The 15360-nt window shown below is 37.6% G+C and overlaps 2 protein-coding genes across 6 annotated transcripts in view; one reads left to right on the forward strand and one right to left on the reverse strand.

The window, feature by feature from the left end:
• LOC121919574 (coiled-coil domain-containing protein 150-like) overlaps positions 1 to 15360 on the reverse strand; it is a 475343-nt gene that overhangs the window by 292207 nt on the left and 167776 nt on the right. The gene's annotated exons all lie outside the window — the stretch shown is intronic.
• The window catches only part of PGAP1 (post-GPI attachment to proteins inositol deacylase 1), a 59989-nt gene that overhangs the window by 28862 nt on the left and 15767 nt on the right, over positions 1 to 15360 (forward strand). For 2 of the 3 annotated variants that reach the window (XM_042446289.1, XM_042446288.1), the window contains exons 10-18: positions 80 to 163; positions 2294 to 2343; positions 4712 to 4763; positions 6791 to 6868; positions 8229 to 8304; positions 8594 to 8667; positions 8775 to 8826; positions 11837 to 11903; positions 13041 to 13149. In XM_042446289.1, coding sequence (XP_042302223.1) covers positions 80 to 163; positions 2294 to 2343; positions 4712 to 4763; positions 6791 to 6868; positions 8229 to 8304; positions 8594 to 8667; positions 8775 to 8826; positions 11837 to 11903; positions 13041 to 13149 — 642 coding nt within the window. The remainder of the gene's footprint in view (positions 1 to 79; positions 164 to 2293; positions 2344 to 4711; positions 4764 to 6790; positions 6869 to 8228; positions 8305 to 8593; positions 8668 to 8774; positions 8827 to 11836; positions 11904 to 13040; positions 13150 to 15360) is intronic. The other variant, XM_042446290.1, reaches the window with a different exon arrangement.

Consider the following 15360-nt stretch of genomic DNA (forward strand, 5'->3'; position numbering starts at 1 on the left):
TTAAGGGGATGAAAAATCTAGGCCAGAAGTCTTGCTGTTCTAGTTCCTAATAAGCATGTTTGTGTCTTTTCCTGAACAGGAATCAGATGGAAAATACTTCACTTTTGCCCTCTCACACCACAGAAAATCATACAGTCATGTCTACTGTCAAAACAGTATGTTGGTGAGAACATTATTTTCTTGTGAGTGTGTATTTGGATGCTGGATTTTTATACATTTGTTTATAGAAAATTGTTGAAATGCTTTCTCCATTTGAAAATGCCAAACTGTGTCCTGTATACCCATACTTCAGTGTGCATCTGCACTGTGGAAATAATGCAGTTTAACACAACTTTAACTGCCAAGGCTCCATTCTACACAATCCTGAGGTTTGTAGCATTTATTTGCAAAGAAGGCAACAGACCTTTTAAAACTACAAATCCCAGGATTCCACAGGATGATGCTACAGCACTTAAAGTGGTGTCAAACTGCATTATTTCTATGGTGTAGATGATCCCTCGGTTAAAGAAGTAGATGTGTTTACTTCAAAATACTGTAAATACTTGTGTACAACTCAACCTCATGTATAAGTCAAGGGAAGGTTTTAGGGCCAAAATCATGGATTTTGATTTGACTTGTGGATAAATTGAGGAGCAGGTAACAAAGGATATAAAGAGGAAGACACCATGTCCTCCCTTCTTCTCCCGACCACTTACCAACACTTCCCTGTTGCTGGAGGAGAAGGATTTAACATTGAATTGAGAAAGGAAGGAAATGGAGTTAAATGGGGTGCTTGCTTGATGGGGAGAGAAGGCTTTAACATCGGATTGAGAAGGGAGAGAAGTGGAGTTAAATGGGCAGTTTGTTTGGTAGGTTGACAGAAGCTGGTACTAGTGGCAGGAGCTCACTCCGTCATGCAGCACTTGGGTCTTGATCTGCCAACCTTGCAATCATCAGAGTCAGTGTCTTAACTGCTGAGCCACTATGCCCCCCTAATACTTTTTATCAAAGGTATTAATGGACATGGAAACATAGTAAATTTACAATACTTGTTAGGACTTCTGGTGAGTGTTCAGTCAGTTTCCTTAGGTGATTCCCATTTGGATTGGTTTGATAAAATGGAGACCCCACTTTTTCTCTTTCCTCAGAATGGTTTACTACAGTTAAACAGTACAAAATAAGTTCTGTGTAGTCATGCTGGCCACATGATCTCATAGTCATCTTTGACAACACTGGCTTTTCGGCTTAATAACAGAGATGACCACCACCCCCTACAGTCGGACATGACTAGATAATCTTATCAAGGGAAAACCTTTACCTTTACCTTTTAAAATTTAACATTACAGTAAAGCAGTATAAAGGAAGCAGAACATGTAAAATAGCTAAGGTTTATGGAGTAGAATTTAAAGATATAGCTGTGTTAGGCTGTAGAATCAGTATGTAGAGATCTTGTAACACCTTTGAGACTAACTGAAAAAAATAAGTTGGCAGCATGACCTTTCCTAGACTAAAGTGCATCTGAGTAAGTAGACTTTAGTCTAGGAAAGCTCATACTGCCAACTTCTTTCTTTCAGTTAGTCTCATAAGGCTTATGGAGAGAGAAAGAAAGCAAGAGAGATAAGAGAGAGAGGGGAGACATTTGTATTGATTCATTCATAATCATGCAGACATCTATCCCATCCCATCATGAGTTCCCAAATTAGTCCAGCCTTTTGTAACTGATGTGGAATATGTGTGTCTGTGTTACCAGTATATCTTTGCATATTTTATTTATACACAGTTAAATCAGAATGTTGCACTTAAGAATGTTGTACATGTGTTAGATATTGATAAATATTTGTGTCCAGGTATAGACTTGAGGTATTGTGTTCAGATATTGACTTCAGAATGTGCAGCTTTCACCAATCCCACCTACTCCTAAAATCTTCTCTAAAGGACTTGGGATTCCCCAGACCTACTTGGGACCCTCCAGACCAGTTGGTGGGGGTGGGGTGCTAGGGAGTGTAAGTAGAAGTTGACCAAAAATCATCAGCTCCCACTTGTTTTCTGTTAGGGACACCTACAGTATTTTTTTTCTAATTCCCATCATGCATGGAAAGTTTCCTTCCATTAGTGGATAGGCACAATTTTTTCAAACCCAGATTTACGCACTTAGGACAAATATCAATTCTGCCATTGCTTTTGATAGACATTTTAAGAAACAATTAAATGGGTTGAAAACTGCAAGGATAAATAGTGCTTAAGCTGTTAAAATGTCTTAAAATAAGGCTTATGTAAAAGATTTGTATCTTACTTCCTTGGTTTTATATAACAGGATACAAATAGTTGGATATATGGCTGTATAAATAGTACCTCATCTACATGGTAAGTATACAGTATATTTCATAAAATATAACATGTTTGGGGCAGAACTTGTTGTAAATTATTGCTGTATTAATGTCTTTGAAGTATGATGATCAGTACAAATGTTTGTTACTATTAGGAATGCCTTATTGTATTGGTTTTAGTGTAAGACTTTTTAGCCTTTACAGTCTTTTGTTTCATAATGAGAATTCAAAGTACCTTAAAGCTGCCTTAATCCACTTCTTGGATTAGGTTGAATCCCTATAATGCTAGGTTAGCTGTTTATTTGGCTTAAATGAATGTGATCCTCCTGAGACTACTAGATTTCAAATGTATTCAGAAACAGGTACCACATTTTGCAATTATATATAAACAAAGAAGAAACAGGAAAAATAACTACACACTCACAGAAACATATTACATTTAATACCGTGTACAAATTTTTCATGGCTTCATATAGTTACCAAACCCAATAATCAGTTTCTAGTATTCAAGATGCTTCCTACCTTCTCATATTGGTAGATAATACATCTGTTTATATGCTAACACTCTGCTATATTTTCTTTAACCATTCTTATGATTGCAAAATCAACAATTAGTAATATGTAGAGTAGAACTATTTAAATGAATTGCAGTTGTTGGTCACAATTAAATTAAGTCCCATTCATTTTACTGGGCCTAGTCTTGGTAGAATTAACTAAAATTAAACTAAACTAAAATGAAGCTGCTATAAGCTAGTTTAGATAATTTGTAATGGATATGAGAGGTTGTCATGAAACCTGGACCACTTACAGAATGTTGTAGCACAGCCTGAAATAGACATAAAAGAGTTAGTTTTTACTTCAGAAGTCATTGCCAGCTAGGCTAGACCTCATTTATGGCATTCTTCAATATAAGGAGATCAGATCATGCATTTTCCTTAGGGAACTAGTAGGCATCCATTCTCCCACTTCTCAGTTGGGCTTTGAGGAATGACGGTGGAATCTTGCTGTATAAATATATCTATCTATATATAACAACTTCCAATGGGATAATTAATACAGGCAGCCCTCCTTATCTGCAGATTTTTTATCCACAGATTCAAGCATCCACTGTTTAAAAATATTCCAAAAAAAAAAGTATACATTCCAAATAGCAAACCTTGATTTTCCATTTTATATAAGAGATACTGTTTTACTGTGCCATTGTATTTTATGGGACTTCAGCATCCACGGATTTTGTTATCCTCTGGGAGTCCTGGAACCAAACCCCAGCAGATTGGTTTGGGCTCACTGTATAAGCGTCTGCTTTGAACTACATATTTGACCTCCTAAGGACTGGTAGTGAATGCTCTTTGCTAAATTGTACCTGCTTGTCTCTATTGATCACCAATAAATCAATAAAAATTGATGTTGTGGTTCTGATTACACCTCTAAACTATTGTATTGTTGTTCAAAGTTTATGTTGTTTCCAGTAATTAGTAAGCAAGTACAGCAAGTAACGGGTTAAGATTAGTATAATTGTCATGAGGAGAGGCTTAAGATTGGGCACTATCAGTACCCAGTATCTTTGTATCATTATACAAAGATATCTTTTAATGCAGGCTCTGGCTGTGGTTAGTGTTCTGGAACAAGCCATTTTCATAAACTGCTGTTCGTCCAGATGTCTCAATAAGTAGTAGTTAACTTTAAATGGAAGCAATCTAAAATTAGGAGAGGTTTGAACTTGTTCTCAACACTTTTAGTCCATTATTAACTACTATTCTACACTGGCCTAAGGTACCAAAATGTGGTAAAAAATACAAGCAGTGACAGTGTTCGTAGTTCAGCACCTCTATGGAAGGTAGCAGTTCATCCAGGACTAAAACAAGCAGCACTAAACTTGATGAGATTATAATTTGTTGTGCAGTTTGTGTGCAGTGGCTTTCATAGATGATTTGGAAGTGCTGAATTTGACATGGAAATATTTTTGTTTGCTTGCTTGCAAATAGTAGAATATTTGTGCTAGTGGTATGACACCAATGTATATATTTCTAGATGAGAAGGGTTTTGGAGAGAGGAAAGTAAAGGTAGCTAGCCTAAAGCTCAGCTGAAAGGGCATGCAACTTCATATTCCAATAGCCCTGACACAACTGACTTGGAAAATAAAAAAAGCGGTGGGTGAGCCCCCTGTATAGTTCAGTTGCATGGGAAATATATTGGTGGACTAGTATGTGGCAGTTTTAATCTGCTATTACAATTATTATTATTGTATTTAGTTAGTTATGATTTTATTTCATTATAAACCAGAGTTTGTCTTGGATCACAGAATAACTAAATAAATAAATGTAATATTTTGGATAAATATTCATGACCATTATCTTGTACAGTTTTGTGCATAATACCTGCTTTCATCCTAATTTAATTTTCAGTCTGCAAGCTCTTGATTTGACTTGGAATGTTGAATTGCTACCAACAATTAAGGTAAGATGCAACACCATATTTGCCAAATAATTAACCATGTTTGTAAAAAATTATTCAGTATTTTAAAAACTATTAAGAATATAAAATTTGTTACGCAGCCTAATGCACTGAACATACTTTGAAAAAATCAAAGTCTGATTCAAGCAGTGAACATAGTATTTTTTTTTGGGGGGGGGCACTCTTATTTTTCATGTAAGTACCCTTTTGGAGATATCAGTATAGGCTGAGATTCTACATCAGACATGTTGCCATAATGTGTTAGCTATATTTTGATTCCTCATTCATCCCCTGAAATTCATCATAAAAGCCATTGAGCTATCCAGAGTGACTTAGCTCTGTGCTGTTCGTGCATGGGACACTGCAGCCTTAACATACTCCCACCAGTTAGCAATGCTGCAGAGAGCAGAATCAACAAACCCTGTTACAGCTCTTTATTGCAACATTTCTCACTAGTGAGAGGGGGTTGGTCACAAGATCCTAGTGCTCCCTGCTCACAAGCCGTTCCCAGGCATTGCATAATTGTCACTTGCTATTTGATGTTCTTTTCTTGCCTGTTTTATTGAATCATTTCCTGTATTGCTATGTATTTTATATGTATTACCCTACTAGAGAGGCCCCTTCCCCACCACCTCTCCTTTCCCCTTTTGTGTCGTGTCTTTTTAGATTGTAAGCCTGAGGGCAGGGAACCGTCCAATTAAAAAGATTGTATGTACAGCGCTGTGTAAATTTACAGCACTTTATAAATAAATGTTAATAATAATAATAATAATAATAATATAATATAATAATAATAATAATAATAATAATAATAATAATAATAATAATAATAAGAAGAAGAAGAAGAAGAAGAAGAAGAAGAAGAAGAAGAAGAAGCCCAGATAGCTGATTGGTTTTTCTAGTGGGTTTCAAGGTTATTTGTGGTAATGGCAAGATTGCAAATAAGAATACAAAGTAGTTACAATGTCCAAAGTCTGTTATAAATAATTAACAGGATGCTGGCTATAATTTTCTTTAAAAAAAATACTACTGTATTTTATTGTGTGTATGTGCCTTCAAGTGTTTTCTTAGGCAAGAATACTCAAGAAGTGGTTGTGTCAGTTCCTTCCTCTGAAATATAGCCTATAGCACCTAGTATCCATTGGATGGTTTCCCATCCAAATACTAACTTAACTTCCAAGATCAGCTAGGATCTAGTGCCTCTAGGGTATTTTTAAACTCTAAAATAGAATAGTAATACAGTTCTCAAAATTAATTTATAGTAATGCTTTCTTTAATAAATATATTAATAAATATATTAATGGTGGCGCAGTGGTTAAATGCCTGTAGTGCAGCCATTCACTCGAAACCACAAGGTTGCGAGTTCAAGACCAGCAAAAGGGCCCAAGCTCGACTCAGGCTTGCATCCTTCCGAGGAGGTCGCTAAAATGAGTACCTAGACTGTTGGGGGCAAATTAGCTGACTTGCTAATTAGCTTGCTTGCTGTTCACCGCTATGATCTTTGGAATAGCGGTATATAAATTATATACACACACACACACACACACGTTCTATAAAATGGTAAGTTCAAGAGTCAATTTTCAACTATATATTTGTTTTTGAAGATTATCTCTGAAAGTATCTGTTGCTAGCTATGTGATGTTGATCTATTCTGCCCTTGTTTTGGTTAACCTATTGTATAAAATGGAACCATGTTGCCAAGAGAGAACTATTTCATTTCTCTTTTCTAATGCTCTAAATTGTTTACAGCAGTGCTACTCCAAAGTGTTGGTTTATGAACTGGTGCCACAGGACAACCTATCACCTGCCAATATCTGGAGAGTTTTCAGGAAAGACACACACAGTTACAGCTAAGGGACACAAATATGTTGCTGGTCCCTGAAAAGCAAAAATTTAGTCCCCACATCAAATAGATGAAGAAGCAGTGGTTTAAAATTTTATTGTATTTTCTCTTATATGATTTTTTAAAAAGAAAAATTTAAATGATTTTTTCAGGTTAAATGTTAATGTTACTGTGGATTGCTTTTTAGACTGTTACTCTGAAACTTCAAGATTATCCTTCTTTAAGCCATCTTGTACTTTATGTACCAGCTGTCAATGGGAATAAGGTAAAAATTTAAGATTTTTTGGTGGGTGTCTAGGAAGTCAGATTTGAATACTTAAATAAATTTGTGTTCAGTTTTGAGCTGAAATTGTTACAGATAACAATGTAGGTTTTCTACAGCATGTACCCAACTATAACTAGTGTTAAGAAGACCCATAGTCCTCCCTCCATTCTCGTGGACTTGGGATCCATGTCCCTTGATTATCCACGGGGAGCAAATGGGGGGAGTTAAAATGGGGTGCGTGCATGGCACACATCTGCCCTTGCCCACAGGAACGCACGTTTTTTCATTTTCACGGGGGATGGGGGGTGGGTCTGGAATAGATCCCCAGTAAAAAAGGAGGGGCAATTGTATTTTATATTAACAATTAGAATATAAATGACCCAGGTCTTTGTTGTTGGGCCAAATATAGATTTTCCTTATTCTGTTGTGTAAGAGTCACTGTTCTTGTTTCTGTAGTTTCTGAAGCAGGGGTGGGCTAAGTGCAGACCATGGGCTCCACATGGTCCCTCGAGAAATTTCTGTGGCTCCTAGGGGTCCAAAATGCTCCCAAATGGCCTCTGGAGGTGTGTGGAGATTGTTTCCACCATATTTGAAGGCCCTCTGGGGTCCCCAAAGGTAAAGAAATTGTATTTTTTAAAGTGACCCTTTGAGGACATGGGGAGCAATCTCACCACATATTGTGAGGGCCATGAAACAATTTAGACCCAAGAGAAGCCATTGTTGAAACAGGAAGTGGCTTGAGGGGGAAAAGACCTCTTCTGGACCTAAAATGCCCCAGAAAGCCCCCAAAATACAGTGAAAATTCCTCCATATCGAATAGAGAGTGCTTGGAGTGTGAGTGTGTGTGAAAACTTTCTGGGGGTTTGTAGAGGTGGGTGGGATAGTGTGTGTATGGCTCTCTAGCGTCACCAAATGGACCAGTGCAGCCCCCTAGTCTTGCACATTTGTCCATTCCTGATCTAAAGGAATGCACAGACATAGGTTTCACAGAGAACTTGCAGAAGCTTTTAGTTCCATCTAATATGTCTGAGGAGGATATTAATCCCAATTATTAGTTGTAAAATGGCAACAAAATTGTCAAAACTGCAGTTTATAGGACTTCTACAGATGACTTTGAAGTGCCGATATACATATTGGTGTTTACTAACATTCATAAAAGTAACTTCACTAGAAACCTTTCTGTAGCCTATTTGATGGAGTTAGTGACTGAGTCAGCTCTTGAATTGGTGTCTCCTGGTGTTATCTCCTTGTGTAATTCCAATTCCAGAAGATTGAGTGATGTGAGTGGCTCTTTGTAATTCGGAATAATTGAGAAATTATTTTACAATATATTGCCTTGTTTTATATTACTTTGTTGTAGTTTACTTTGGACTGTGAATTCTTTAATGAAGCTTCAAGAACATTTCAACTGCCTGTGACCCAGCTTTTTACTCTGGGTAGGTTTATATTTATATTTGGCAAACATTAAGTACTTACGTGTGTGTGTATGTGTGTTAAGTCTGATCATCATATCTTACTAACTGTGGCTGTAAGGCAGCAATTCTACTTTCCTGGGAGAAGGTCCCATTGGACACAATCAAGATTACTTCTCACATTTGTAAGACTGTATGGTAGGTTTAGCCATAGTTTGCTAACAAGAATATTTTGATATATCAAAGGAAAGATTTCCTCTTTGATCTTTATTTTAGAATTACTAATTCTAACACAAAGCAATCATTTCTGCAGGGCTTTCTTCAAGCAAAATCCTATTAAATTCAACTGGCTTTTTTCACAATATTCAACTCCAGCATTTTGGTCAGGTATATTGATTTCTGAAGTTCATACTTTTTATGTTTTGGTAAAATCTGGTATGCATTAGTTCTTTGTGAGGAATACTAGAAAACTGATGTGATGATGTTTTGTTTAGACACACCAAGCTTTTAAGATCCTTATAGAGAGCCGCTGCCAGTCCGTCAAAGGTATGTTTTTATTTCTTGAAATCACTTTAAAACTAGTGGAAAAAACCATTCATATGTGTGTTCTCCAGTTCTTACATGCTGTGTCCTCTATATTATCATTATTTCAGCATTTATTTTTAATTCATTTACGAGGCTGACTCCTTATAAAATTAAGCTTGTTGGATAGTAAATTGCCAGTGTAGCAAAGAACACATTTTTATATGTTTTTTGTTGTGGAAAGTTAATACTGTAATGTATTTCTGTCTTGTTGTCACATATGTATGATATTTGAATAGCACACACCCATATAAAGAATATACTCTTTTTCCAGCCTTTGAAGCAAAATCTCTCAATATTTATTTTTCCTTACATTTTATTGGGTTTTATAAACATTTTTTTAATACAGTGTAAGAGCCAGAATGGCATAGTGACTTCAGACTATGACTCTGAAGAACTATGGTTCAAATCCCATCTCAGCCATGAAAACCAACTGGGTGACCTTGGGCAAGTCACTCTGTCAGCCTCCAAGGGTGGCAATGGCAAACCCCCTCTTGGCAAGAAACTTGCCAAGAAAACCCAGGCCCAGAATAGATGGGCCAAAGGAAGTGGCTTCCAGAAGCGGCATTTACATGACACTTGCCCCCAAGATTCTTGAAGCCGCTCTGACACCTGACAAAAATGAACTGGGATAATCCAGCTTCTGGCAGCACGGGTTGGATCCTGTGGCGGCAGCCACCTTTGGGAGCAAGCCGTCTGGTTACCACGGTCCCAGCACGCTTGCAACTAGAGCAGCCTCGGGCCGCTCTTTCCCACCCATCTGCTCCAAGCCCCAGTGATAGGTTCACATTAAGGTCACCATAGGCTGGAAATGTCTTGAAGGCAAAAAATAACATATAGCTTGATTAGATCAGTACAAAGCACTTGAAAGTACAGCTTAACCTTATGTACCACCTTCAAGTGTGTGGTAACTCTTCCAGATATGAGCTGGCATCTTCTATGTACATTTTGAAAAAGATATTATTTGAAATTCTCTATGGTTTGATATATGCATGACTTACTTCACAATATAGGTGGAGCCTTTCCCCTCCATGTATAGTATGTTGGAATAATCAACACAGGGTGTCACTAAGGTATACATTACAATCACCCTGTTTTACTTCTTTAAGAACAGGTTCAGACTGATAAACCTGGATCTTTTAGCTAATCACAACTGTTACCTGGTCATCCAAATGAGCAGTTAAGATCAGGAGTTTCCCAAGGCTGTGAACCTGCTTTTTGGCAAGGTTTTACTCTTCTGAAAAACAGTTGAACACCTTGATTCCTAGCTCTCTCCATTTTAACGAAAAGCAGCTACATCTCTTCTGGATTAAGCTTCAGGCTGTGGCCACACTACAGGATTAATGTAGTTTAACACCACTAACTGTCAAGAGTCCAGCCTATGGAATCTTGGGATGTGTAGTTTGTTGTGGCACCAACACTCTCTCGCAGAGAGGGCTAAATATCTCACAAAACTACAGATCCCAGAATTCCATAGCACCAAGTCATACCATTTAAAGCAGTGTCAAATTGCATTAATTTTGCAGTGTAGATTCAACCTCAGTTTGTTGGGAACTGGAATTGAAATACCTATAGTAATCTCTGATCGGGGTGGAGAAGAAGGATATCTGTGCTTTGCGGGGGGAAACAGACTATAAGAATAAAGTTGACCTTTTAGGTATCCAGCAGGCAATCATATCATTCATGAAAAGAAAATATGCTTGCTCTCTCTCTTACTCTGTGTGTGTATATGTGCATGTGTCTGCATGTATGTTCTCTTGTTTTATTTGTTCTTAATCCATTCTCTCTGTGGTGTTTCCAGAGCATCAGGGGATTGAGGAGAGAAATATTTAGTGGAAAGGGGGGAGAGAAAGGCAAATAAAATTTAGATTTTGTATATACTTTTGATCACAAATAATAGAGTTAAAAAGACAAACTTTTCTAAAGTAAATATGATTTGAAATGCAACAAATGTATACAGGATCACCACAATATTAATTCTGTTTTATTAATAGTTTAAAATATTATTTGGAGGTTTTATCACTGGTGAGCACTTGATGTGGCTTACTGGTGTGTTTTAACAATCTAGATAAATGAATGTTAGCACAGAGCTGGACTCTGTTATGATCATTTAGATTTGGTAGGTAGATCCCTGAGTAAGTGAGGAGATTGGGAGTTGGAATCAAATGTGTTAGTCCTATTTTCTTTCTACAAGGGTCAGTTGTAGGGATGTTGATCTTGATTTTCATGGTCCAAATGGGTGTCAGGAAAAAACCATCTATTTTTCTCCACATGTTGTCAGGAGGTGCAGGGATCATCCTCTACCCCATTCAGAATTACAGAAAGCTGCATAGCTTTCTCTGGAAACTTCACCACTTTCATTGAAAACTGCTCATCTTTTCCACCTGAGATTTACTAGGTACTGTTTTTCCAAAACTTTCTTCCCTTCTCCCCCTCCCCCCACCCCCAAAGTCATGCAAAAATCTTTTTGCAGCTGATGATTTCTGCACAGCTTTGGGGCTGAGAGAGAAGAAAGGATGGGAAATTGCATAAAAACAGGACCCAGTACATGCCAGCTGGAAAAGGCTGAGCACTTTTCAGTGAAAGCTGTGCAACTTTGGACTGGGTAGAGGGGGAAGTCTCAACAAGGCTGCTGGAATTTATTTATTTTTTTAAAAAAAATTCTTCCTATACCAATTTCCTAAGGAGTTGGCAACTCCAATTTTGACCCATTTGGAAAATTGACAAATTCCCATCCCATTCCTAGAGAGAGAGAGACATGCATCCACCCAAAAACAGACAAGCAGATAGCATTTTGCTTTGTACAGGAAGCAGGGTGCAAGTTCATATAATGCAAGACTAGCCACCTTCAAAAGAATAAGTTAGTGTTTATCAGACCTTAATATTTGCCATAGCAAAATCCTCATTGAGATCTGACTTTCAAAAGCATAACAATATTGTGTTTTCATGATGTGCTTTCACTTGTCTCTTCCAGAAAGAAAACCCAGTGTGTACCGGATTCATATACCGTGGTCACATGAAGATTCTTTTACTATGTCTCAGTAAGGATTTCACATTCTTTGGTGGCCTTGCAGTGTGTATCCTACCATAATGCATTCTGACAATGTGCAGTGACAGTTTGGCATATATATATACAAATGCACTCTGATGATATACTTGTGACAGTTTGGGATGACACTAGGTAATCTAATTTTGGATTGAAGATATTTTGAATATCAGCTAGACCAGTGGTTCCCAACCTGTGGGTTGGGACCCCTTTGGAGGTCGAACAAACCTTTTACAGGGGTTGCCTAAGACCATCGGAAAACTCATATTTGCATGTAGCAATGAAAATAATGGTATGGCTGGGGGTCACCACAACATGAAGAACTGTATTAAAGAGATGTGGCATTCGGAAGGTTGAGAACCACTGAGCTGGACACTGTCCATAAGGGAGGGTACTTTGTAGGAAATAAGCATTACTTAGCAATTCTATGAAGAAAATTAGAGAGCATAATTTACTCTTGAATGTTGCTGTTCACCCGTATGTTAAAGCATAATGCTAGAAATTAAAAGGATTAGAATTTTCTGGGAAAACTATCAGAAAAGTTGCTGCTAATGGCTATTTCCCCACAAGTCTGCATGGATATGGTCTTCTTGTGCTCCTATATATGCTATCTTCTGGAATAATTCACAAGAATGTTCACATGGGAAAAGATGTTGACTAGAGCAAATATGTAATGATGGTGGTTTCCTAAATAATTGGCTCAAACACTCTCTTTACTTTTTGTGTTGGCATATTCTTCTCTCTCTTCCTGGGTTGGCTTTTGCTGCAGCTTAGTGAAATATCTGTACTACTATTAACCAGAGCTCCTATCTTAATCAGAGTTTGCAAACTAATTTCATTTCTGGTTCTAAACTCCACTTGATAGTGAAGGTACAAACGTACTGAGCCATTCGTCAAAATAAGATAGTTCCGAATAAGAGCTCTTCATTATAAATTCAACCTGAAAGAAAATTATTTGATGTATCCTTATTGACAAGTGTTTTCCTATCTGACATTGCTGCATGTTGCTAGTAACACACCATAGTGCCTTGGGTTGTTTTATATATATATATATATATATATATATATATATATATTGGATAATATTCATTCCAAATTAGTATTAATTAGAAATATGTTTTACAACCCCTAGGGTTCCATCTTCAACTGAAATTTCTGCAAAATTACACATTGCACAGCCTGAAAATGACACCACTGTTCCAGTATTGAAAATCTATTCTTCTTCAGATTGTCAATATGAAGTGAGTAAAAACTATGTAAAGATTAGTTTTCTCCTTTCAAAACAAATGGGAATATTTTCCATGTTTTACTGAAAGCCAAAAAAACTGCACTGCCATGTAGAGGCTGAGTTTAATTTCCCTCTTCAATTAATTTATTTGCAAGTTCCATGAAATCACGTTATTCATTGAAATAGTCATACATTTCTTTTCAGCTAGCAAGCTCTAAGAGCTGTTCACAGAATAATAAATTTGAAAACCGTTCATTTTATGCAGTTACCAAGAGTAACATTATGCCACATAAACAATACAAACAGTGAATAAACCATCCAAGTGACATTGTGGAGAGCCTGGACAAACGGTATTGAAAATAAGTCATCTCATAAATACTGAAAGAGCTTCAATGTTGGAACCAGACAAGCCTCTGAAGGGCATTCAGTATGATACACTACAACTGAGAGGCTAACTAATTTTTGGTTTTTTATTTGTTTATTTACATATATCTATCCTATCCTGTATGAAAAGTTCACAGGCTGACATACAAGTAAAGATAATACAAATAAGTTAAAACAGTTTAAACCAATAAAAATTATTTAAATAAACCCAAAACCTTTTAGGCATAATTAATAAGATAAAACAGGTTTAAAAGATTAAAATGGTTTGAAAGCATGGACACTAGCATTTCAGGGAAATCACTGAAGCCCAAAGGCTTTGGTGAACAGCCATGTTTTTAATCAGTGCTTAAATGAAACTGGTGTTGATACCATCTGGGCCTTGGAGGAGAAGGCACTGGGCTGCACACTGGGCTGCACAGATGCTCTCATGTCTTTACAAGTGTAATGACTTTAAAGGTGGGACACCAAGCACACCTCACAAGCAGATCTCAATCCTTGGGCAGGCACATATAGGGAGAGACAAGTATCAAGATCCGAAAGTCATTTATTTAGTTACTTGAACTTTAAATGTCATCACAAGTACCATGGATTCAGATTAGATGCATATTGGCAGACAGTGCAATTGTTTTAATACTGACATTACATGCTGTCTATTTGGTACTCCAATCAGTAGTTGAGCTGCTGTGTTTTGCACTAGCTGAAGCTTCAGAATTATTTTCAAGGCAGTCCCACATAGAGTACATTACAATAGTCTAATCAATATGTTAGTGGTATATGAACGACTGGATTGGTAGATTAGCTCTATCCAGGAAAAGCCATAGTCAAAACTGGCACCAAGCGCTCTGACGCACCGAGTCCACTTGGGCCTCCAGTTACAGAGATGAGTCCAGGAGTACTCCAAAGCTGCACACCTACTCCTTTGGGGAGTGCAATCCCATCCAGGATAGGCAATTTGCCTAATTCCAGGACCCAAGAACCACCAATCCATAGAACCGTAGTGGCGAAGCCATTTTGTGGAGAGACGGGAGAGCAGGGAAAAAGGAGGAACAGGTGTGCGCCAGTTTCTCCTCCTGCCCCCTCCCATTCTTTCAACTGCCTCCCCAGAGACAGTTAAAGGCACAGGATGGTGTGCACCTGTTCCTCCTCCCCCCCCCCCTTTTTCTGGACCCAGAAGTCCTGTTCCCCCAGATGTCCCACCCTATGTACCGGGTGACACCCGGTGGGGAAAACGCCTTTGTGTTTGGACACTTGGACTCTAAAGGTTTCTCTATCACTGCCATAGAACCTCTGTTTTACTTTCAGTTTCAGTTTATTAGTCCTCATTCAGCCCATTACAGCAGCCAGGCATTAACCACTATTATGAACCATCTATCTATCTTCAGAAGGAAAGAGGGTACAAAAAGATTGCAGATGAGGGATGTAATTTTCAGGCAAATGTGGGAGTAGGTAGGCCTACTTGACTCTTAAATGGTTCAGGGTTTGAATTGTGCTTGTAAAGAATGACAGTTAGTATCGTTCTTTATAAGAAGCAAAATTTGATCTCTGAAGTATCCCTATTGTCTATAGACACTGCAGTTAGGTAGTTTGGGCCATCATGAGCAAGGTATCTTTGTCCAGGAGGAATTGAAATAATAGGCAAGGCTAAAGTAATAGATTGATCTGAGGAAGTAGGCTCAACTCTACAAAAGCTCATCATACCAACTTCTTTCTTTTAGTTAGTCTCGAAGATCTTATAAGATACTGTTGCATACTAATAACAGATGCTTTGAGACAGACTATCCCTAAACTGCTAACACAGTTTTATCAATTTCAGTGCTTTTGTTTTTAAATATTTGGTGTT

The sequence above is a fragment of the Sceloporus undulatus genome, chromosome 1, assembly GCF_019175285.1.
Source record: "Sceloporus undulatus isolate JIND9_A2432 ecotype Alabama chromosome 1, SceUnd_v1.1, whole genome shotgun sequence".
Taxonomy (NCBI): domain Eukaryota; kingdom Metazoa; phylum Chordata; class Lepidosauria; order Squamata; family Phrynosomatidae; genus Sceloporus; species Sceloporus undulatus.